Source organism: Tarenaya hassleriana, unplaced genomic scaffold, assembly GCF_000463585.1.
Source record: "Tarenaya hassleriana unplaced genomic scaffold, ASM46358v1 Cleome8, whole genome shotgun sequence".
Lineage (NCBI taxonomy): Eukaryota > Viridiplantae > Streptophyta > Magnoliopsida > Brassicales > Cleomaceae > Tarenaya > Tarenaya hassleriana.
This window is the reverse complement of record NW_010970490.1, coordinates 1,836,312-1,858,486: the sequence shown is the minus strand read 5'-3', so window position 1 is coordinate 1,858,486 and position 22,175 is coordinate 1,836,312. Positions and strand designations below refer to the sequence as shown.

General features: G+C 39.9%; 6 protein-coding genes, 1 long non-coding RNA gene and 1 other non-coding gene across 12 annotated transcripts in view; 6 read left to right on the top strand and 2 right to left on the bottom strand.

Annotated features, from left to right (window-relative positions):
• Positions 1-902, top strand: part of LOC104802428 (sister chromatid cohesion 1 protein 4-like) — a 7,535-nt gene extending 6,633 nt beyond the window's left edge. Inside the window, exons 13-15 of the mRNA XM_010526039.1 lie at positions 7-136; positions 525-664; positions 764-902. Coding sequence (XP_010524341.1) covers positions 7-136; positions 525-623 — 229 coding nt within the window. The 3' untranslated portion in view covers positions 624-664; positions 764-902. The remainder of the gene's footprint in view (positions 1-6; positions 137-524; positions 665-763) is intronic.
• A 449-nt stretch (positions 903-1,351) lies between these two features.
• On the top strand, positions 1,352-8,837 carry LOC104802427 (acetolactate synthase small subunit 1, chloroplastic-like). The gene is made up of 13 exons (XM_010526038.2): positions 1,352-1,680; positions 2,920-3,133; positions 3,431-3,514; positions 4,024-4,092; positions 4,224-4,307; positions 4,484-4,642; positions 7,122-7,202; positions 7,515-7,619; positions 7,737-7,859; positions 7,937-8,089; positions 8,288-8,353; positions 8,481-8,565; positions 8,646-8,837. Exons 1-12 carry the CDS (start codon positions 1,433-1,435, stop codon positions 8,562-8,564), a joined length of 1,470 nt encoding a protein of 489 aa, XP_010524340.1. The 5' UTR covers positions 1,352-1,432; the 3' UTR covers position 8,565; positions 8,646-8,837.
• Positions 8,838-9,104: 267 nt separating this feature from the next.
• TRNAS-AGA lies at positions 9,105-9,186 on the top strand. The gene has a single exon. It is a non-coding gene; the product is annotated as a tRNA-Ser (tRNA).
• A 122-nt stretch (positions 9,187-9,308) lies between these two features.
• LOC104802426 (protein DJ-1 homolog D) lies at positions 9,309-11,657 on the top strand. Its single transcript, XM_010526037.1, has 5 exons — positions 9,309-9,419; positions 9,503-9,619; positions 10,040-10,480; positions 10,576-10,938; positions 11,027-11,657. The coding sequence occupies exons 1-5, from the start codon at positions 9,363-9,365 to the stop codon at positions 11,216-11,218; spliced, it is 1,170 nt and encodes a 389-aa protein (XP_010524339.1). The 5' UTR covers positions 9,309-9,362; the 3' UTR covers positions 11,219-11,657.
• An 883-nt stretch (positions 11,658-12,540) lies between these two features.
• LOC104802424 lies at positions 12,541-15,803 on the top strand. Of its 5 annotated transcripts, none has more exons than XM_010526034.1 (5): positions 12,723-12,807; positions 12,969-13,645; positions 13,749-14,111; positions 15,059-15,267; positions 15,356-15,803. In XM_010526034.1, the coding sequence occupies exons 2-5, from the start codon at positions 13,018-13,020 to the stop codon at positions 15,614-15,616; spliced, it is 1,461 nt and encodes a 486-aa protein (XP_010524336.1). In that variant the 5' UTR covers positions 12,723-12,807; positions 12,969-13,017; the 3' UTR covers positions 15,617-15,803. The 5 variants fall into 5 exon arrangements, with proteins under 5 accessions (XP_010524334.1, XP_010524333.1, XP_010524332.1 ...); XM_010526035.1 differs by having other exon boundaries at positions 12,797-12,813; XM_010526032.2 differs by having other exon boundaries at positions 12,541-13,645; positions 15,365-15,803.
• Positions 15,804-16,009: 206 nt separating this feature from the next.
• Positions 16,010-16,553, bottom strand: LOC109116200. Its single transcript, XR_002023739.1, has 2 exons — positions 16,461-16,553; positions 16,010-16,358 (listed from the first exon to the last, which is right to left on the bottom strand). It is a non-coding gene; the product is annotated as an uncharacterized LOC109116200 (long non-coding RNA).
• LOC104802425 (ATP-dependent zinc metalloprotease FTSH 6, chloroplastic) lies at positions 16,267-19,608 on the top strand. The gene is given in 11 exon segments (XM_019201240.1): positions 16,267-16,910; positions 17,042-17,138; positions 17,140-17,196; positions 17,199-17,282; positions 17,284-17,586; positions 17,656-17,690; positions 17,692-17,730; positions 18,346-18,594; positions 18,668-18,834; positions 19,098-19,170; positions 19,249-19,608. Coding segments are annotated over 11 exon segments (2,064 nt in total). The 5' UTR covers positions 16,267-16,290; the 3' UTR covers positions 19,589-19,608.
• Positions 19,609-19,640: 32 nt separating this feature from the next.
• On the bottom strand, positions 19,641-21,046 carry LOC104802423 (gibberellin-regulated protein 4). Its single transcript, XM_010526029.2, has 4 exons — positions 20,861-21,046; positions 20,668-20,706; positions 20,556-20,589; positions 19,641-19,996 (listed from the first exon to the last, which is right to left on the bottom strand). Exons 1-4 carry the CDS (start codon positions 20,924-20,926, stop codon positions 19,815-19,817), a joined length of 321 nt encoding a protein of 106 aa, XP_010524331.1. The 5' UTR covers positions 20,927-21,046; the 3' UTR covers positions 19,641-19,814.
• Between the last annotated feature and the right edge of the window lie 1,129 nt (positions 21,047-22,175).

Genomic DNA, 22,175 nt, shown 5'->3' with positions numbered 1-22,175 from the left:
GTGTAGGGCGGTGGCCAGGTACCTGCAAACTCTATTCGATAAAGAAGCCGAGAATGGGAAGAATGTTCTTGTGGTGGAGAACCTGCTAACGGGAAAAACACGCAAAGAAGCTTCAAGAATGTTTTTCGAGACACTGGTAAGTTTATAAACATTTTACGGGAGCATTATTAAAGAAAATCATCAACTTTTAAAGTAGCTGAAATGAACCCAAAAGTCCCTGAAGTTAATAAAGACATAGGACAAGGTATGAATTCCCTGTGACTAAGTTCTTTCTCTTGCTCTAATGGATTAATGATGTTTTTTTCTAGTAAAAGTTCGGCCGTTTTCCTTATTAATAGGCACAGACACAAAATATGGGTTTTCTTTCTGGTAGGCGTAAGCATGTAATAAGAATTCCTGCTTTTAGCATATTCCATCACTGCAGCTTTTTTGTTAACCATCCAAAACTATGAGTGTGCAGCAATCCTCACTTAATTAAGAAAAAAATCCATACATAAGTCTGTGTTTGGATCTGGAAATTTCAGGTTCTGAAAACGAAGGACTACATCCAAGTGGAACAGGCAAAGCCCTTTGATGACATCAAGATAAAGCCGAGGGGGAAGCTCATGAAATCTGTCTTCTGAGTGTTGTATGGAAGATCTCTACTGTTAACAGGTTATATTAGGTAAGAACACCGACCCTCCTTCTGGTTAATGAAAAGTTGCCATTTTTGAATTTGAACTCATCTCCTCCTCTAAAAAGATGCTCTTCTTTCTCTCTGCAGGCATTTGTTGTAGTATGTATTGGATATGGTAAGTAGTGTGCCAAAAGTAGAGATGCTGCCTGGAGTTTATCATATATATGTATCTGTTGTATGTATATTATATATATATAGATATATATATATATCTGTGGTTACTGAATATTATTTTTATGTGATGGCCATATATTTTATTTTGTGTTATTAATTCGATTTCCTACATATTTGTGTGTCTATGCCGGATTTTACTATAAAAGCAAGACTAATTAACATCCGGCCATTGTTTTTGTTATTATGAAAAATTCCCAAGACTAGTTTAAAACATAAGCCACGTTTTGCACAAAATGGATTCCATTTTTTTCTTAATTAAGGAACTTTTAAGAACTAACGAAACGACAAAGGCCTTTTCAATCTTAGTATATTTCCCAATAAATGTGTAGTTTAATTAATTAATTCGGTAAATCATGTTTTTGGCACTGCCGTTTAAGATGGTATTCTTTTATATATATATATATATATATTAATAGATCGGTAATTATATTTTATTCATTTTCAGAAATAAGAAAATTGCTAATTATAATTTTATAATTCGCCTTCCCCTCGCAGCCTACCAAAGTGCCCTTTTTTTTGTCTTAGTTTCTCTCCTCCTGTTTTTCGCTTCACAGGTAGCAACCAACAACTTACATATCGGCAATGGCGGCGTCTGCTTCACTGTACTCAACTCGCGTACCGACTCAGAATCCGAATACGGGTCATGGATTTCCGGTGAGAACAACATCGGAATCTGTACAATTTCTGGCGAGATCCCAAGACTCCGACGGAAGGAGGAATGCTACTGTCAGGGTTTTAGGACGACGGAAGACTCTCATCGCCGCCGCAGGTTCCACTGGTAAAGCCATCACCGCCGCGTCTGAGTCAGTAGCTCCGGCGGGTCGTGAGAGGTGCGTCTCAACTCGTTTCATGGCTCGATTATGCTCGGTTGTTTTATAAATGAGCCTTCTTGCAGCTTGGTTTTCTTATATTCCAAATGGGGTTTCTGTTTTTTTTTTTAAATTCCATTTTCTCTTATTTTTCCAAAGAAATATTTACTTAGTTTATCACGTACTTGCATTTTTTGGTGTTAATGGAGAGTGTTATAAACTAGGAGTTCAAGTTACCATGTCAGTATTTATCGTATTTTTAGCCAATTGTATCTGAAATGAAGTAGTATATCTATCATCAATTACCATCTTTGAATTCAACTTTGTACATGAACTTAGAATACAAGAAGATTCCGAATCCGTTTTTGGAAAACTAAGAGACAAATGGGTTCGTCTCATAAAGTTAAATAGTTCTTAGGATGTCGGTGAATTGATGTGAAACTTCACAAAGGTAAGATCTTTCTTTCTAAAAAACAAGATCCAGCTCAAAGTAATTGATCGCTAAAGATGTTAGATTCTTGTGTCTTGGTGTGTAAATTAGGTATTTTAATGACATCTTGAAAAGCATGAACTTTAGAGATGCCTAGTGGAGTTGAAATGCTAAGTTGTTAAGAAATGCTTGAGGCCTCTGTTCTGCCTCAGGCCCTCATTAATTATTCCTTATTCCATGATTTTGCATACCCTATTTATTGAAGGATTTCCTATATGGCCCGTTAGGTTGAGAGGCTTTTGAATTCGCAGCTTTGTCATACGAACATCCTCCTCCTGTTTTTCGCTCTAACTCTTTAAGAACTGATTACTTGTTTATATTTGCTAACTTTTTTGGGTAATCAGTAAATATGTTTCTTCCTTGTTGGATTTGGTTGTCTATTCAATTGAGTAGTAGTCGAAGTGTCTTATTGCAGAATCCTTTTCCATATCTGGATATGATTTGCTATTTTGTATAGAAACACCATTTTATCCGTAAATGGTTGCTCCGGGTGGGCAAAAATGCTGCAAGGAAATCAATGAGGACAGTTGTATCACCACTCTGAAAATGCTAAATTGGATATCTATATAGTTTTTGGAGCATCTTTGTATCATTCATTCTTTTTGTTGCCCCCTTTTTTATGTATTAAAGTTTGTTGATTCTCTGGAGTTTGGAATTTTGGTTGTGTGTGACTTCATGGTTATCATGATATTTCGTTGTGGTGTCAGTTATACCATTCTGATAACGCGATCTGCATTTTTTTTTTGAAAATTTGATCTTCCTATTTCCAGGGTTCGACGCCATACTATTTCAGTGTTCGTGGGAGATGAGAGTGGGATTATAAACCGGATAGCTGGTGTCTTTGCTAGAAGGGGTTACAACATCGAGTCTCTTGCTGTTGGATTGAATGAAGACAAGGCTCTCTTTACTATAGTTGTTATTGGGACAGACAAAGTTTTGCAGCAAGTCGTTGAACAGCTTAACAAGCTTGTGAACGTCATCAAGGTTTAACATTGCTTTTATATTATCTGCTACATCTAACTATTTACCTTGACAGTTTCCTAGTTCTATTTCTTTTGTCTTTTTGTTTAAATTAAATCGTAACAGATGTTGGTTTTTGGTGAGTTTCCTGTTTTAGCGGTTCATTATCTAGACTATTTGTAAAGATTGACATGCAAAATTTTATCGTCAAGCTTGGAATTTTTCCAGATTTGACCTATAATTTTGATATCTCTGGGCTCACCATTTTTCCTTGTTCTCACGAAAGATGATTCTTACCAAGAATTTATGTTGGTGTGCCAGGTAGAAGATATTTCCAAGGAGCCTCAGGTAGAACGTGAATTAATGCTCATTAAACTTAATGCTGATCCAACCACGCGCACTGAGGTAATGATAGTGATCTGTTTCCTTGTTCTTCCGTTAAAATTAGTTGATCTTGGTGTAATGTACCAAACTGGGATTTTCCCAGATGATTCTGTTAAGGTTCTGATGCTCGAACCACTCCTTAGAGAAACTCCAGCAGCTTTATTGAACACCCAAACCATACACTTCGGATAGCTTTGATTAGAGAGAGGCTCCTACTCTCTTCCCCACCCACTTCTCCACCCGAAAAATCCCCTCCCCTTTCCCCCTCCTCCTCCTTTCTTTATACAATCCCCTCCCTAACAGAATCCTCTAACTACTACCAACCCTAAGGAAACAACTAACAAAACAGCCAAACAAATGTCAACACCTATATGCTATCTACACACACAAACAACCACCACACTAGCTGCATACCTTTGCCCCTAATCCTTCTGTAGTACTTATCAGATTCTTGGAGATGGGGGCTTGGAATTTTCTTAACCCACATCAAAGTTTTGTTTGTTTGTTGACTCTGATGTTTCCATCTCCAGATCATGTGGTTGATTGACATCTTTAGAGCAAAGATAGTGGATACTTCGGAGCGATCTCTGACAATTGAGGTAGGTCCTTTTCTCTAGCTCTGTATTTCACTTCCAAGTTGGGGTCAGATCAATGGTTTTTCTTTCTTTTTTGATTTTATCTGATTTCAGATTGTCAGAAATGATTGTAATGTCACATTTTAATCCCTTAGGTCACTGGAGACCCAGGAAAGATGGTTGCTCTACAGAGGAACTTAGAGAAATTTGGAATAAAGGAAATTGCCAGAACGGGGAAGGTGATATTGCATATGATGCTACTGATTATGAAACCATTAATTTTTCTTTTTAAACTTGGTCAATTCTTTATCTTAAATGATTGCAAACGAAATGGTGACTTCAACACTTAAAGCAGTCTTCTTTGACAAAATTGTGGGAATCCTAAATCAGTCTTGTACGGTATTCTTGAATTTAGATTGCTTTAAGACGGGAAAAGATGGGGGAGACAGCTCCATTTTGGAGGTTTTCAGCTGCATCATACCCTGATCTGGTGGAAAATTCTTCTCATGCAACTGTCATAGTGAAGTCAAAGCTTTCATTGAATGCCAACGGCAATGGCACTGCATCTTCAAGGGTATACATAACATAACACCTAAGGATAACTCACATCAGTTTGCTCTGTTCTCTGCATCTTTGCTCCTCCAGTTTGGTTTGACTGACAGTCTGTCCAAGTCAAAATAACATCTTTTTTTCTTTCTCGACATGGACCAATCGAGAATTTCGCTCCAACTCTTCCAATTTCAACAAATCTGGAAGTCTGTTCGAGCTTTCTCTACGCAAAGCATCATCTTTCAATCGTTGTGTCTGTATCTTCAGTTGCTTTTCCACCTCAACTCGCATCGAAGCCAAGCGTAATCCTTCCAATTCCTTACTGCCTCCTAATTCAAAATAACTCTCAGCACGTGTAATCCAACCAACAACATTGTTACCTTCAAAGACTGGCATTTCAACCTTTCGCAAGTGCGATTCCTTCGATCTGACGACTCGGTTCGGAAGCACTTTGTTTGATAGTCCCCTATCCCATGAATCTGTAAACCCAGCCGCTGTCTGCACCTTTGGGACTTTGTCACGATCAATCGGCAATTCTCCAATCGGTATGTTCTGGTCATGATTAGCCTCTATGCGATCGACGGATTCGATCGGCATCACCTTGAGGTGCGAACTGTTGTTTCCGATGAATCGCTCCTGTTGCTGCACATCGCCTTCCTCTTTCGGCTGCAGAATCACCTCTCGAACCTCTGGACGAATCTTCGGTTCGTGATCGCAATCGGCTTTCGGCTCTGGATCGCGATTGAATTGCGATCTGTCAGCTCCTGTTGCCGGCGGCGAAATCGAATCTGGAGAAGAATCCTGGCGATCGCAATCAGCTTCCAACAACCGACACAGCTTCGACAGCATCTGCTCCATCGCCTCAAATCGCGAGCATTGTTTCACCAGGTAATCCATTTTCGAACACTGCTTCTGTAAATCTGCCATTGTTTCTTCGATTTTCTCGCATCTGTCATGGACCGTATCCTCCAATTGTTCCCAGCGTTGCGTGTTGCTCTTCGTCATGGCTTAGACTTGCTCTGATACCAATTTGTTAAGGTTCTGATGCTCGAACCACTCCTTAGAGAAACTCCAGCAGCTTTATTGAACACCCAAACCATACACTTCGGATAGCTTTGATTAGAGAGAGGCTCCTACTCTCTTCCCCACCCACTTCTCCACCCGAAAAATCCCCTCCCCTTTCCCCCTCCTCCTCCTTTCTTTATACAATCCCCTCCCTAACAGAATCCTCTAACTACTACCAACCCTAAGGAAACAACTAACAAAACAGCCAAACAAATGTCAACACCTATATGCTATCTACACACACAAACAACCACCACATTAGCTGCATACCTTTGCCCCTAATCCTTCTGTAGTACTTATCAGATTCTTGGAGATGGGGGCTTGGAATTTTCTTAACCCACATCAAAGTTTTGTTTGTTTGTTGACTCTGATGTTTCCATCTCCAGATCATGTGGTTGATTGACATCTTTAGAGCAAAGATAGTGGATACTTCGGAGCGATCTCTGACAATTGAGGTAGGTCCTTTTCTCTAGCTCTGTATTTCACTTCCAAGTTGGGGTCAGATCAATGGTTTTTCTTTCTTTTTTGATTTTATCTGATTTCAGATTGTCAGAAATGATTGTAATGTCACATTTTAATCCCTTAGGTCACTGGAGACCCAGGAAAGATGGTTGCTCTACAGAGGAACTTAGAGAAATTTGGAATAAAGGAAATTGCCAGAACGGGGAAGGTGATATTGCATATGATGCTACTGATTATGAAACCATTAATTTTTCTTTTTAAACTTGGTCAATTCTTTATCTTAAATGATTGCAAACGAAATGGTGACTTCAACACTTAAAGCAGTCTTCTTTGACAAAATTGTGGGAATCCTAAATCAGTCTTGTACGGTATTCTTGAATTTAGATTGCTTTAAGACGGGAAAAGATGGGGGAGACAGCTCCATTTTGGAGGTTTTCAGCTGCATCATACCCTGATCTGGTGGAAAATTCTTCTCATGCAACTGTCATAGTGAAGTCAAAGCTTTCATTGAATGCCAACGGCAATGGCACTGCATCTTCAAGGGTATACATAACATAACACCTAAGGATAACTCACATCAGTTTGCTCTGTTCTCTGCATCTTTGCTCCTCCAGTTTGGTTTGACTGACAGTCTGTCCAAGTCAAAATAACATCTTTTTTTCTTTCTTTTGTCTAGTTTTGTTATTATGATGTAACATTCATCTTTCAGGTACGGAAAATGAGACGGTCAAGCTTTCAATCTATATACATGATTGATCATGCATATGCATACTGTATCCTGCAGGAACTTGAATTCATCATTTAGCATAATTGTCATGCTTCTATTTGATTGCTTCAAATTTTGTGTTAACGGATTCAATGCATACTTGCCATGCTTAAAGATGGTTAGAGACTGGTGTGGTTAGTAGGAACGATTTTTTGTTGTTGTTGTTGCTTATATCCGCAGTTTGATAAAGATTTGTTGCACTTAATTTCAGGGTGACGTTTATCCGGTGGAACCTTATGACGACTTCCAACCAGTCCTCGATGCTCATTGGGGAGCGGTCTATGATGAAGATGTAAGATAAATGAATTTTGTGCTGCTTTTGTTTCATTTGAATATAATTTATTTACCCTCCTTGGAGTTGGAATGAAAAAAGGTAACATGTTTCATATAATGTGAAATATGAAGAAAAAAAATGTTAAAGTCTTCTTCTCGAAAATGTGGTCCAATGGATTTAGTATACCGATTTTCTCTTTGCTTTCTAACCAGAAATGATTAGTCTTCTGATTTGATATTATGGGAAATTAGATATTGCTTGAAATTGGAAAGTTTCATGAAAAGGGCACTCACATTCTTTGCTCTGTTTCGATATTGAGATCATTTTTAGTCAACTGGAAAACGTTCTCGTACGTTATCTATTCTCGTGAACAACTCGCCCGGAGTCCTCAACGAAATAACAGGAGTTATCTCCCGTAGAGGCTATAACATCCAGGTTCGGGTTTTTACACTAACTAGTTCCATTCATCTTTCCGATGCATTCTACTCTTTCAGAGGATCTAATTTCAGAAAGTGATATCTTAATGTTTTTCTTTCTTTTTTTCTTAACCAGAGCTTAGCTGTTGGACCTGCTGAAAAAGAGGGCATCTCTCGGATCACGACAGTTATTCCAGCAACCGATGAAATGATAAGCAAGTTGGTTAGGCAACTTCACAAGTTGGTAGATCTTCATGAGGTGAGAGACAAAATACAAAAAATTACAGGAGCGATCAATAATAAAGACCGTAAACCGAGCTTGCTGTTATGTTATAGGTGAGAGATATGACCAACTTGCCATTCGCAGAGCGAGAACTGATGCTTATAAAAGTAGCTGCTAACACATCTGCAAGGAGAGATGTCCTCGACATTGCCCAGGTCTTCCGTGCTAAAGCCGTTGATGTGTCCGATCATACTATCACTCTCGAGGTCATATATCGATATATACATACACTACCCTTGTCTTTTCAGCATTGCAAATATTCGATCCACGGAATCTGTCAATCTGGAAAGTTGTCAAGTGACCTTTTTGTCAGATTTTTAGACAAAAGGAACACGTTTTCAGTTATGTCTTGTTCCATTAGTACAGTTGATGAAGTCAGTCGGTGGTATACATTGGTAATGCAGGTCACTGGTGATCTCAGAAAAATGGCTGCACTTCAGACCCAGTTAGAGGCGTACGGAATCTGCGAGGTAAAAGAACGTTTTCTTGGCCAGACATATTCTATTATGGTTGATTCCCAACCTGAAAACCTGAGCCCTTTTTATAGTCTGCTGCTTATCTAAAGATGAATACTGTCTGTAACGTAACCGTTTTAAGGTGGCTCGGACTGGAAGAGTGGCTCTGGTCCGAGAATCCGGTGTGGACTCAACGTACCTCCGTGGATACTCTCTTCCTTTGTAAGGTGATATCAAGAATCGTCACCCTCCATAGTTTATCATCATCCATCATCATAATGGTACGGATCTTGTATTCTCTGCTCAGGGACTCGGTGGAAGCTTCACCATTGGAACGGTTAAGGCGCGTATGTAGTTCAGCATGTGCTTATGCGTCCATATCATGTTCATGTACTTGAATTTCATGTAACCTTGTCTCTTGTCTACCACATGATAAAATGCCATAGTTGTAATACAATGTAGACTGTTCTGACTAATTTATTTCTTGATTTCCACGTTATATTTTGGTTAATGAGATATATCCTAACCAAGTTAACTGGAATCGTAATCGAATCTGAAGAAATTCGAACCGGACCCAATTGGCCCTGATGCAGGGGCAAAGTCGTAATTTCAGCAAAGCATGTTCCGCCGTTCGTCGTCTTCCTTCACAGCGACGGGCAACGATTCGGACAGAGGTTTCAGACCTTAATCCAAATTTCTACTTGTCGAATTACTGTTGCTCTCTAGAATCGGTTGGTTAGTATAAAAAATAAGGAGCAGAGCAAAAGTGGACGTGCCGGAGTGGTTATCGGGCATGACTAGAAATCATGTGGGCTCTGCCCGCGCAGGTTCGAATCCTGCCGTTCACGCTTTTTGTCGTTTTTTTTAATTATTATTTCCTTCACCACAACATCGATGAAGCCACGTGGCGCATGTGAAACGTTTCTCTCTCTCGTCTTCTTCTGACTAAGCAACACAATCCCCATAAAATCTCCTCCTCCGGGCTACTACTACACTCCAATTCTCTCTCTCGCTCTCTCTGGAGATGGCGAACTCGAAAACTGTCCTACTTCTTTGCGGCGACTACATGGAAGACTACGAGGTCGTCTCTCTCCTCTTGATTCTTCTCTCTTTCTTCATTTTCGCTTATCAGACATTCTCCTTCGTGATTTTTGTTTCTCTCAGGTGATGGTCCCGTTCCAGGCCTTGCAAGCTTATGGAGTCTCCGTCCACGCCGTCTGCCCCGGCAAGAAGTCCGGCGATTCTTGCCCCACCGCCGTTCACGACTTCTGCGGTCACCAGGTCTCTCCCCTCCCTTTCTATGGATTTGTCCTTTTGAAATTGCGCGATATTCAATTTTCTTTACGACTTTAGTGGTTGACGATCATATACAATAGGGCTACAGGCGTAATTTGGAGAAGAAGTTGAGTCTTCCTAGTCTATATGTATATCGATATGCTCTTATGCTTTTTTGTTTTTTATAAAATTGTGACTGTGGTATTAATAGAATCATAAATCCGAAAGTTTACAGAGGGTAGAGATTTGTTATACAAAAAAAAAACGGGATTCCCATGTGCAAGTGGGCAAAATCATACTCGGATCTTAACTAATGCGGTACCAAAGCTGTAGGAGACCATTCGTGCCTCGTGTTTTCGGATTCTGCAATGAGAAAAGGGTGCTCCGTTCTAGCCCCGTTCTGGTTCTTACTCTCACTGCTTGCAGACTTACTCAGAGTTGCGTGGTCACAATTTCACGCTCAATGCAACCTTTGATGAAATCGAGCCCGGCAAATACGATGGGTTGGTTATACCAGGAGGACGAGCTCCAGAATACCTGGCAATGAATGCATCTGTCCTGGGACTGGTTAAAGGCTTTTCAAGCTCCGGGAAACCCATTGCCTCTATTTGTCATGGACAACTGATATTGGCAGCTGCAGACACAGTTAACGGTCGAAAGTGCACAGCTTACCAAACTGTTGGACCTGCCCTTATCGCTGCTGGGGCGAAGTGGGTGGAGCCAAAAACGCCGGAGGTTTGTGTTGTTGATGGCAATTTGATTACTGCAGCTACATATGAGGGCCATCCTGAATTCATCCAGCAGTTTGTGAATGCCCTGGGGGGTAAAATCACCGGAGCAAATAAAAGAATCTTATTTCTTTGCGGGGTAAGCTACCTTTCTGTTTTGTCAATTCAATCGGGTAAACAGCTAGGAAAGAATGCTTGGAAACTTTAGTTACAAGTGTCACAAGTTGGGTGCAGGATTACATGGAAGACTATGAAGTAAAGGTCCCTTTCCAGTCGGTTCAAGCGTTAGGGTGTCAGGTCGATGCTGTTTGTCCAGGGAAGAAGGCTGGGGAACGGTGCCCGACTGCTATCCATGACTTTGAGGGTGATCAAACATACAGTGAAAAGCCGGGCCATAATTTCACGTTAACAGCTAGCTTTGATGGGATAGATGCCGCCAGTTATGATGCTCTGGTCATTCCGGGTGGTAGAGCACCGGAATACTTGGCCTTGAACGAACAGGTTCTTGCCATAGTGAAGGAGTTCATGAGTTCTGGGAAGCCGGTTGCATCTATTTGCCATGGACAACAGATCTTGGCTGCTGCCGGAGTTCTAAAGGTCAGTAATTGTTGACTTAAGCCCTCTTCTTTCATTTTTTTTTGCGTTATCTGAACTGTTGTTACACTATCAACAATGTTTGATGCAGGGAAAGAAATGCACGGCCTATCCGGCAGTGAAGCTGAACGTGGTGCTTGGAGGGGCGACTTGGTTAGAACCTGATCCAATTCACCGATGCTTCACCGACGGGAATCTGGTGACTGGAGCGGCATGGCCTGGCCACCCAGAGTTTGTGTCGCAACTGATGGCATTGCTCGGAATTCAGGTTTCCTTCTTCTAATTTTGTTTAGTTCCCAAAATCCGTACAATTCTGTCTTGTGTTGTAAACTAAGCTCTCATGGCCTGTGCTGCACGCTTTGATGTGAACTTTTTTCTGAATAATGTTTCAAGGGGTTGCGAAAATCATAAGGTAGCATCTGGTTAGCAAAGGTAACTAAGGTTAGAGATGGGATGGAAAGACTGAAAAGATTGAAACCTGTGAAAACAGATCAAGGGATTATTGAAGTGGGAATTCGGAGAGTTTTACAATTAGGGAAGATTTGACTTCAATGCTTTCCGTCCATAACTTCTAGAGATGGCATCACACATACTATTATCTCATAAAGTTGTTCAGATGTTGCTATGCTTGCGTCGTATTTTCCTTGTATATATTCACACATGTATGGATGGATGTATACACATGAATGTTCTTATGACAGCACAAGGATAGTGTTTCTTGTTGGGTTGCTGTTAGAGTTTGACAACTTCGAAATCTCGTTTGTGATGATGCTTCTGTCGTTGTAGCAAGTGGTTTTACTGTTAATATCATATGGATTTTGCCTGAATCTCTGGTTTGAGATCCCAAGTAAAAAACGGTTGACTTCATTGGTGTGTGTTTTTTTAACTTGCTAGATGATGTATCAATATAAATGTAATCACAAAACTCGAGTATCCTATTGGATTAACATTACAATTTCTTTTTGGGTAGAGGAGGTCAAACATTCGTTTTTTGGATCAGAATGTAGGTGTGGATACAGTCGGATCCAAGTAAGCATTTGAGCAAATTGGATATATATATATATATATATATATATATATATATATATGTAAGTTTAATTTGCATGATTTCTTATATTTACCAAACTTTAAAAACTAACTATATTTTTTCCCTTTTTCTGTAACATTGAAACTTGCAACCATTGTCCTGCAAATCTAAATAATTTGCCGCTTTCTAAAAGTGATATTGAAAGATTTGATTTTGATTGGAAATCTAATCTAAATATTTTCTTGCAGTTTTGCATACAGTTTTACACATACAAAGATGTAAATGTAAAAGTGCTCTGCATACATTTTTGCAGGACCGTTTTTCTTTGCGTTTTTTCTTTATAAATATAAAATATGCACAAAACCCTTTAGCAAATAATATGATTGGTGGGACCGACTTGATCAATAGTGGGGTCACAACCCCACAACTTGTAGAAAAAAAATTTGTTCTCTTTATAAATTTTATGTAAAATTGTTATATTGTCCCCAATGAAATTAAATTTATACTTACAAATTTATATGTATATACATTAGTGACCCCATTCATAAAATGTTTTGGTTCCGCCACTGGTGGTCAACGAAAATTTTCCACAAGGCTCTCTTTCTCAGTTGCTTCTTCCTCTTCCTCTTCCTCTTTGTACTCTTCAATACCAACAATCAACCAAAGCAACAAACTTCCATTGAACTCTCTCTCTCTCTCTCTCTCTCTCTCTCTCTCTCTCTCTCTCTCTCTCTCTCTCTCTGGGTGAGTGTGTGTAGAGTTTGATGGCTTTACTCTCATCATGTTGGCTCATCATAGAGTCCATAATCATCCAAGACAGTTTCCTGAAATGGACCTACATGAAAGTATATGTAAACCCTGTTTTTCTTTTTCTTTGCCAAGTTCTTCTTTGGCTCAGCATGCTCTATCTATGGCTTCTCAGACACTTTAGGTTATTTTACGACACAGTTTTATGGATCTTGGCTATGTTTCATAAGCAACTGATCCGTTTTGTCCTGTTTATCAGAAGGGATGCAACACGGGTCGAGTCTAGGCAAGTCGTCGATATCGTTAACATGGAGATTTCCAGAAAAGTTCATAGCTTTGCTCCGGTCTTTTATTCACATAACTTTTTTATTACGGCGTCTAATAAGTCGAAGGTTATTTGGGTTCAAGAAAATGAGATCCTCGAGGAAGAGGAAGAAGAGGAAGAGGAAAACGAAGCTTTCGAAGAATGTGAAGAAGATGGTGCAGCCGTTCAGCTACTTGAGGAAGATGATGACGCCATTTATGAGAAGAACATGAAAAAAGATCTCGAGCTTGAATGCCGAACAAGTGAGGAGAACGGAATTGAAGAGGAAGAGAGTTCAACTGTTGATGATGGAGAAGATGATAACGCCATTGATGAGAAGAACATGGACAAGGATCTCGAGCCTGAATGTCGAACAAGTGAGGAGAACGGAATCGAAGAGGAAGAGAGTTCATCTGTTGATGATGGAGAAGATACAGTAACCTTGAGCAACAAGTTATCTACTATAGATACCGGTCAAATGAATTCATCGACGGATTCTGATGATCAGTCCTCACCCTTCTCAGATTTGGCGGTCCGAGATCCAATCGATGAAAACGACGAAGTGTACGAGCAATACAGCAAAAGAATGAGATGGTACGACATCCTGAATCAAGACAGAACTTTGGGACTAAGTAAGTTTCACATAAAATACCAAAACATCATCTGATCTTATTATAACGTCGAGTTAGACATATACGTACATATATATAGCCTGTCAACTGGTTTTGGGCGTAGGTATGATAATGAACCAGAAAACGGCACGAAATCTGAATTCATCATCATGGGACAAAACGGCAGAGAAGCGGCTAAGAGAAAGCGTAGAGAGAGATCTTGAGCTTGTATACGTCGCCCAGTCGTGTTTGTCATGGGAAGCTCTTCGGCATCAGTACATGAAGATAAGAGAGATGGCGGAATCCGCCGATTCAGGAGGAGGGTTTAGCAGTGATCTCTGCGGAGATTTGCAGAGGTTTCAGGTGTTGTTAGAGAGGTTCTTGGAAGACGAAAGGTGTGACCGAAGAAGAAGAAGAAGAAGGGTCATGCGTTTTGTTCAAAGAAGGTTTGAGCTCATGAGCTTTTTCCAAGTCCCAAAGATTTCAGGTAACGTTAACAACGCATATCATATACTATTGATTTATTATTTGTTAGTTTTCTTCGTGTGTGTGTGTGTATATGTATAGTAACGTTAGAAAAAATTTATATATATATATTCATTAAATTCACTTTAAACATGAAAAAGATAGTGCAAACAAATAACGAGAGGTAAAGGCTCAAAATGTACGTGTTAAATCGAATGTAATCGTTTTCTTTAGTGATAATGGGAATTACATATTGGACATGATATAGGATAGGAAAGATAATTATCTTTAATTGGTATTTTTTTTATATAATTATTCTGTGGTCGTTGTTTTGCGAGTTGGTTAGGTGATAAGGAAAGCTTAGGTTGGTTGGAATTACAGGAAACCATGCTCTAATTCCTCGATTATACATAATAGATTCCATGACCAAAAGTCTTTCCTAAGATTCTTGACTTATTTAGACAAGAGGGGTTGTCTGCTGCAAACACGTATTAAATATTACATGAATCCTGACATGGATTTTTTTAAAAAAATATATAATTTGATTTTGAAACGGCTTCTCTATGATTATTTAAATCGTAATTTAAAATACACATAAAAAAAATCCAATTTATAGTTTGATAGTGACTCATGGCGGGATTCAACCTCTATTTTAATTTTTAACAAGTCATCTAAGTCGATTGGTCAGTTTTTTTTTTTTTTTTGAAATGCATGGGGTCAAACGTAATCAATCCGGTGAACGTAAAAGTCGGGGATGCGTCCGACCAACCTTATCCGCAACGACTAACGTGAATTTTAAAATAGTCCACTTTATGCGTGGCGATATTTTTTTTTTTTTAAAAAAAAGGGACATAGTTACCCCAACTACTAACAATATTATTGAAAGGAACAAAAACCCTATTTAATTTATATTCGAAAGTTTTTCCAATGATATTGAAACCCGGTAACAAACGAATATATGGGGTGAAGGGCATAGAAGAGAGGGTGGCAAAGGAGGAGGAGTCGGGGCAGGAGAAGCGTTGAGGGCAATAGAGAGATGCACACAAGTTTTTCATGAGTTTGTGAAATCAGATGTCCAAAAGCCGTGTTGGTGGGGGCTTCATGTTCCTTCTCGTGTGGAAGTTGAAGATCCCCGGGACATTAAGCTCTTTCTCTCCCTCTCTGATTCACTCCATAAGGTACACTCTTTTTTTTTTCACCGATTCCTTTTAATTTTCAATTGTATATGTTAGAATAGTGTAAATGGGAGGTGGGTTGTCTTTGAAGAAGGAACAGTTGTTGAAGAAGAAGAAGAAGAATACCCAGCAAGGCAAGAACAAGAGCACAATGGGAGGATTTGGGGAGCAGCAAGAGGAGATGATGATGATGGAGATAGAACTGAAGATAGTGAGAAGGGTTTTGCAGATGCCATTGATCTCATCCTCTCACCTCAAGTGGTGCCAGCACAAGCTTGACAGCATTCACTTCAATGATGCCAACATCAACTATTCATCATCTCTCTCCCCTTTTCTCTTCCCATCTTCTTGACTCTCTCTCTCTCTCTCTCTCTCTCTCTCTCTCTCTCTCTCTCTCTCTCTCTCTCTCCCCATTGTTTTACTGCCTTTGTATAGTCGAAAGACCCTCACTTTTTCGTTGAATTTCTATCCACAAATTGAGTATATCCTCTCATCTACTGTTGATTAGCCCATTTTCAATTGAAATCTTTGGCCCCTTTTTTGGCATCATGATTATACAGATTCATGAGACGTGGCATCAAATCAAGAGACCGACGAAACATTACAGCCTCTCATTAAAAAAAAAAAAATGAAGGTCCTGTCACGTATGTGTGCTTCACAAGTGTATGGATTACGGAATTTGTGACAAATATGAAAAAGAATTTAAGGGATAAATAAAATTTTGTGGTGGGAGAGAGAGAGGGGGTAAATCAGGGCTCATCATATGAACTCGTGGGGATTATATTATGAAATCAACGTTGAAGCTGTAACAATGGCCCCCTTCTTGTCGATTTGACAAACTCTGGATCGTTCAAGAAGACAAAGACGTGTTCGAGAAATATAAAATCTCACAATAAGATCAAAGTACTGGAAACATCTTTATAATCACTCTCTTTGGGTTAAAATCTTCCCTCCAAAACACAAGATTGATCGGACAAAGATCGAAGACTCGTTCTCAGACAAAAACTCAGGAAAAAAAACAGTTTGATGATGAACATGTCGTCTTCCTCGACATCATCCCCTGCCTTGTTTCTCCCTCTCTCCAAGAACCCTACCTGCAACAAAACCCAAGAAGTTCCAAAACATACCCAGATCTCAAAACCAGTTCACAGACAGAACCAATGTGTCAAAACTCAAAATTCACACCTCAAACTCACCAAAAGGAATCTACTGAGTTCAGCTGCCTTAGGGCTTACGTCATCCCTCGGGACGTTTCTTGCCCGGCCCGCAAGAGCTGAGCCGGAGGCTCCCATCAAGTCCACCTCGAACAGGGTATCGTATTCGAGGTTCCTGCAATACCTAGATGAAGATATGGTGAGAAAAGTAGACTTGTTTGAGAAGGGTACAGTGGCTATCGCAGAGGTTTTCAACTCGACGTTGGGGAAAATGCAAAGGGTTAAGGTCAATTTGCCTGGTTTGCCTGCCGATTTGGTGAGGAAGATGAAGGAGAAGAACGTTGATTTCGCGGCTCATCCCACGGATGTGAACTGGGGAGCTTTCTTGCTTGATTCCTTGGGAAATTTTGGGTTTCCTCTTCTCTTGCTTGGCTCTCTTCTTCTTAGGTCTTCTTCCCCTGTTGGACCTAATTTACCGTTTGGTCTTGGAAGGTAACGGAAGCAATCAAAATCAAGAACACATATTTTCATCTTGACCCATGATGATTTGTCTTCCAAAGTATTTTGTTTCGTCTTGTGTTATGTTCTGACAAGACATTCCTCCTTCGGTTATCTTGTAACAGAAGCAAAGCAAGATTCCAGATGGAACCCAACACGGGGGTAACGTTTGACGACGTAGCTGGAGTAGACAAGGCGAAACAAGACTTTCAAGAAATCGTCAGAGTTTTTGAAAACCCCGGAGAAATTCTCAGCCGTGGGGGCTAAAATCCCGAAAGGCGTGTATTGTTGGTCGGACCGCCGGGAACAGGGAAAACCCTTTTGGCCAAGGCCATAGCCGGAGAAGCCGGCGATCCGTTCTTCTCAATTGTCCGGTTCAGAGTTCATAGAGATGTTTGTGGGCGTTGGAGCTTCTAGGGTTAGAGACTTGTTCAACAAAGCAAAGGCAAATTCGCCGTGTTTGGTGTTCATTGATGAGATCGATGCGGTCGGGAGGCAAAGAGGCACTGGTATAGGCGGAGGGAATGACGAACGTGAACAGACATTGAACCAGTTGTTAATCGAAATGGACGGATGCACCGGTAACACCGGAGTGATCGTGATCGCTGCCACGAACCGGCCAGAGATTCTTGACTCTGCTCTCCTTTGACCCGGAAGATTCGATCGGCAGGTACATCTATCTTTCGATTGTTCGTCGGTTTACTGATTGAACCGGTCCGGTTGAACTCGGTTTATGCAGGTTACGGTAGGATTGCCAGACGTGAGAGGAAGAGAAGATACTAAAAGTTCACAGCCAGAACAAGAAACTCGATAAAGAAGTTGAAAAAGTAAACTCACACGATATTGCTTTCAAAAATTTCCCAACTGATTCTATTCATTTGTAAAGAACATGAATTACAACTCTTTTTTGTTCGAGCCTAATCCATCCCAAGAACCACAACTCCCCCTGAGTTTGTCTATTCTATCAGTCCATACACTATGTGTGCCTCGCATACCCCGTGTAACCCTAGACTCGTCTAGGCCCTTTGAGCGGTTCGCCTGTTTTTGAAGGCTCCCCCTCAGATGCACTTCACTCTCTCTCAAGTATCACTCACCCGTGTTTCCCACACCTATGATTCTCCAGCTCTTTGCTCTTTTCTCTCTTTTTCTGTTCTGCTGGGATTCCTTTCTGTATCTCCCACGTCTTGTATTTATGCATAGCTCCTCTTCTTGTTTCCAATATTTTGCTCAATATCTTCTTTTCCTTTTTCTTGGACTTTATTCCTTTTGCTTGATCTTTCCATTTTTCTTCAATGGCATGTTTCTTTTTCTCTTGCAAGTCATTCCCTTACTGGTTGTTCCTTCCATTTCTTCACATTGACCTGTTTCCTTTTTGCTTGAGATCTTCTAGATATTGAATCTTCGCTTGATGCTCTTTCATTGCATTAACAGAAGTGTCTCTTAACGTGATCGCCGTGAGAACTCCAGGGTTCAGCGGAGCTGACCTGGCAAACCTCATGAACGAAGCCGCCATTCTCGCCGGCAGGAGAGGAAAAGACAGAATTACCCCTAAGGAGATCGACGAGTCCATCGACCGGATTGTCGCCGGAATGGAGGGAACCAAGATGACCGACGGCAAGAGCAAAGCCCTCGTCGCGTACCATGAAGTCGGACACGCCGTTTGCGCTTAAGTCGCCCGGTTTGTCGTTCCACTCTAGGTTTCGCGTACCGGCCGGTTTTGCGTGTGGTAACACCGCTTTGTTATGGTTTAGGACATTGACGCCCGGTCATGATCCGGTTCAGAAGGTGACATTGATTCCAAGAGGCCAAGCTCGTGGGCTGACGTGGTTCTTACCGGGAGAAGACCCGACATTGGTCTCGAAACAGCAGTTGTTCGCAAAAATTGTCGGAGGACTCAGGAGGCCGAGCAGCCGAGGAAGTGATTTTGGGGTTTTAACCCTAATAACCCACTTGGGTCGCAGCAATTTCAGGGTACACCACCGAAAAAAAAAAAAATTTGCGACCTTATTACGACTAATATATAACTAATATACAACTAAAATAAGAGTAGTTTATTAGTCGTAATAAGTTGTATATTAGTTATATATTAGTCGTAATAAGGTCGCAAATTTTTATTTTTTTTTCGGTGGTGTACACTGAAATTGCTGCGACCCAAGTGGGTTATTTGAGTAATATTCCCAGTGATTTTTGGTGAACCGGAGGTAACCACCGGCGCCGCCGGCGATCGCCTTCAGGTCACCCAAATCGCGAAACAGGTAACCGGTTAAGCTTACTCCAACTAACCCGAACTACTAAACCGGACCTAACCGAGGGCGTCTTTTTCCGGTTATCCGATGGTGACGATGTATGGAATGTCAGAGATAGGTCCATGGGCATTGACGGACCCAGCGGTTCAGCAAAACGACGTCGTACTAAGGATGATGGCAAGAAACTCCATATCGGAGAAACTTGCAGAAGACATCGACAACTGCGTGAGGAAGATAATCGAAAACGCGTACGAGATTGCGAAGAAACACGTAAGGAACAACAGAGAAGCCATAGATAAGCTTGTGGATGTGTTGTTGGAGAAGGAGACGTTATCCGGAGATGAGTTTAGGGCAATTTTGTCTGAATTCACTGACGATGTACCATTGAACAAGGTTGAGAGAATCAGAGACCTGATCGGTGTCTGAATATATATATATATATATATATATATATTTTCAGACTGAATCCACAGATAAATGAAACCAGAAATATTAATATATTAGATTTTAATCATTGATAAGCCACTCTCATCAAGGATAAAAGAGGAGTGACGCAGACACAGCAATAACGAAAGTGCAGAGAGGAACAAGCATATATAATAGCTATATATATTGATAGTAATGTCATGATGATGGTGATGATGATGGATCATCATGGGCATTTGGGGCCACCCTCCTTGGTCTTCCAGTTGTTGTAGCAGGAGCAGACTTGTTTATTACCGTAATACCCCGGAGGCACACAGAGGCACTTCCTGCAGCACTTGTTGCAGAACGTTATGCATGCCTTGTGGTACTGCGTATTCCCGCATCTCCTGTTACACTCCTTTGGGCATTCTGGTCATTTCACACACCAACCCCCCCAATCCCATCATTCAATTCTATTTCAGCTTTTAAATTAAAAAAAATAATAATGAAGATGATACCGACAACAAACAATGGTTATAAGATTTGGGTTCCTCTGACGACTTTGACCGTGACATAAATACACTGGTCTTTGACTATTTGACCAGGAACTAGGGGCAAATCTGTCATTTTCTTGGTGAGTAGGTTTGGGAATCCTATGAACCAATTTCAGCAAAGCCCATCATCCCTTTTTCTTTAGCCCACCACTGTCTTAAACCTAATGATATGACGAGACGACCGATTCTTGATATCAATTTTATTTTTTTTTTACCTTTTTGGTTTTCTGAATATCTCAAGAATTTCTACGACAAATTACTATTTCCAACGCGATTTTACCATGTGAATAAATGTCATTTAATGGCTGTCCTAGTTTTTAACCTTTTACTACTACTCATCCGCATAGTTTAATGTGCTTAACCAAAAAAAACATAGTTTAATGTGTTGTCAAATTAAATATAGGAACAAGACAAGAAAAAAGAAAGCGACTTACGGGAACGCCTGAGGCTGCCCGGCCCGTAACGTCTCTGCGATTTCCAAGACAGTGAGAACAAAAACTAATTAAACATTTAACGGCTAGACCAAAATTAAATAAATAAAATTACCGGGTCCCATTTCCCACGAGTCGCCTTTGATGCCATGACCTTCAAAATACAAAATCGGTATTTTCAGTAAGTAAAGTCAAATAAATATGTAAAAACATCGATATGCCCATGTACATGACTAACCCACCATACAAAACTACATTCACTAACAAAGCAAAGAGATCCAAGGAAAAGTGAAAGAAGAGATGGTTACGATGGTTTGAAGCATGGAGAGGACAATGATGGCTAGCATGAAGATTGCTATCGATGACCTTGCCATTTTTTTTCCTCCTTATCCAAAGAGCCAAACACTCCTTTTCTCCAAATGCGAAGTCTTTCTTTTCCTCCAAATGAAAAAAATAAAAAAGCAGAGAGAGAGAGGAGTTTGGCTCAAGGACCAGGAGTGTTGTTCATGATGTATATATACACACAGTCGCTTCCTTTATTCGCTGCTTCTACGCACACTGCTGTTATCGTGCTCTTTCCTATTAGCTTTCGCCACGTGTAAATCTCGCAAACGAAAAAAAAAACAATCTAATCTAGTTTTATATTTCTTGGGTTAATTTATTTACATGTTTCCGTCAATAAATTTCATGTCAGTACGTATTTCCGTACACTAGGGTAAAATGGTTGCTTATAAACATCATTGGCTTTAATTCCAATGCATCTTTTCCGTATTAGATGCCATATATGACATTGGTAATTAATCTACTTCCAAGAAAATAATTCTAATTAATACCCACTATTACCATTACAATAAGCATTATTGATTTCAATTTCAATTCATATTTCCGTATTAGACGCTATGTGACAAAAGATAATTAATCTGCTCCCACTAAAATATTCTAATCAATAGCCACTATTACTATTACTATAAATGTCCATTCACTTGCGAGGGCATGGTATGCTGTAATAAACAGATTACAGTTTGCATTTTTTTTTTTAAATAAAGGGACGGTGCATTGAATGAGGAGATGGGGGGTTAGATCTGAACAACGGTCCATCATATGGTGGGAGATAATTTCAACATAAATGTAACAACACAATCATATATTTTAAAATATTTTTTTTACATAAGAAAAAAAAAACAAAGAGCTTCTATGAATGAATTCATTAAGAAACCTCACATATATGAAGTAGAGTTGTTACAAAAAAAATATAAGTAGAGAATATTGTATCTATATATTTTAAAGGGAGATCAGATCTAGATCCATTGCTACAATGACGCTTATCTATATATTGTTTTGCTCGTATATTTTAGTATACAATTAAAAAAGAAACTAAACAAAAAAATATTGTATCGTAATAATTGCAATCGAGCATAAATAATATTAGCATAAACCAACTAAAAAATTCCTACTATTTTTTTTTGGTAGATACTTCATACTACATTTCAATGCATCTAATATGTTGAATATTAAACACGTATAGTCCACATATACCGGTCTCATTATCTATGTTAATCGGAGTTTATGATATCTCTAAAATTAAATAGGGTTAATTAACATATTAATTAATTTGAGATCGGA

Excerpts from the sequence above, each read along its gene's own strand:
- LOC104802427 (XM_010526038.2), top strand. The coding sequence starts at position 1,433 with ATGGCGGCGTCTGCTTCACTGTACTCAACTCGCGTACCGACTCAGAAT. Across the intron at positions 4,643-7,121 it reads ATGGCACTGCATCTTCAAGG|GGTGACGTTTATCCGGTGGA; the intron begins GTATACATAACA and ends ACTTAATTTCAG. Across the intron at positions 8,354-8,480 it reads AGGCGTACGGAATCTGCGAG|GTGGCTCGGACTGGAAGAGT; the intron begins GTAAAAGAACGT and ends AACCGTTTTAAG.
- LOC104802426 (XM_010526037.1), top strand. The coding sequence starts at position 9,363 with ATGGCGAACTCGAAAACTGTCCTACTTCTTTGCGGCGACTACATGGAA. Across the intron at positions 9,620-10,039 it reads ACGACTTCTGCGGTCACCAG|ACTTACTCAGAGTTGCGTGG; the intron begins GTCTCTCCCCTC and ends CACTGCTTGCAG. Across the intron at positions 10,481-10,575 it reads GAATCTTATTTCTTTGCGGG|GATTACATGGAAGACTATGA; the intron begins GTAAGCTACCTT and ends AGTTGGGTGCAG.
- LOC104802424 (XM_010526030.1), top strand. The coding sequence starts at position 12,727 with ATGGCTTTACTCTCATCATGTTGGCTCATCATAGAGTCCATAATCATC. Across the intron at positions 13,646-13,748 it reads AGACAGAACTTTGGGACTAA|GTATGATAATGAACCAGAAA; the intron begins GTAAGTTTCACA and ends TTTTGGGCGTAG. Across the intron at positions 15,268-15,355 it reads TCTCTGATTCACTCCATAAG|AAGGAACAGTTGTTGAAGAA; the intron begins GTACACTCTTTT and ends TTGTCTTTGAAG.
- LOC104802423 (XM_010526029.2), bottom strand. The coding sequence starts at position 20,926 with ATGGCAAGGTCATCGATAGCAATCTTCATGCTAGCCATCATTGTCCTC. Across the intron at positions 20,707-20,860 it reads TCTCCATGCTTCAAACCATC|GTCATGGCATCAAAGGCGAC; the intron begins GTAACCATCTCT and ends TGTATTTTGAAG. Across the intron at positions 20,590-20,667 it reads CTCGTGGGAAATGGGACCCG|AGACGTTACGGGCCGGGCAG; the intron begins GTAATTTTATTT and ends TGGAAATCGCAG.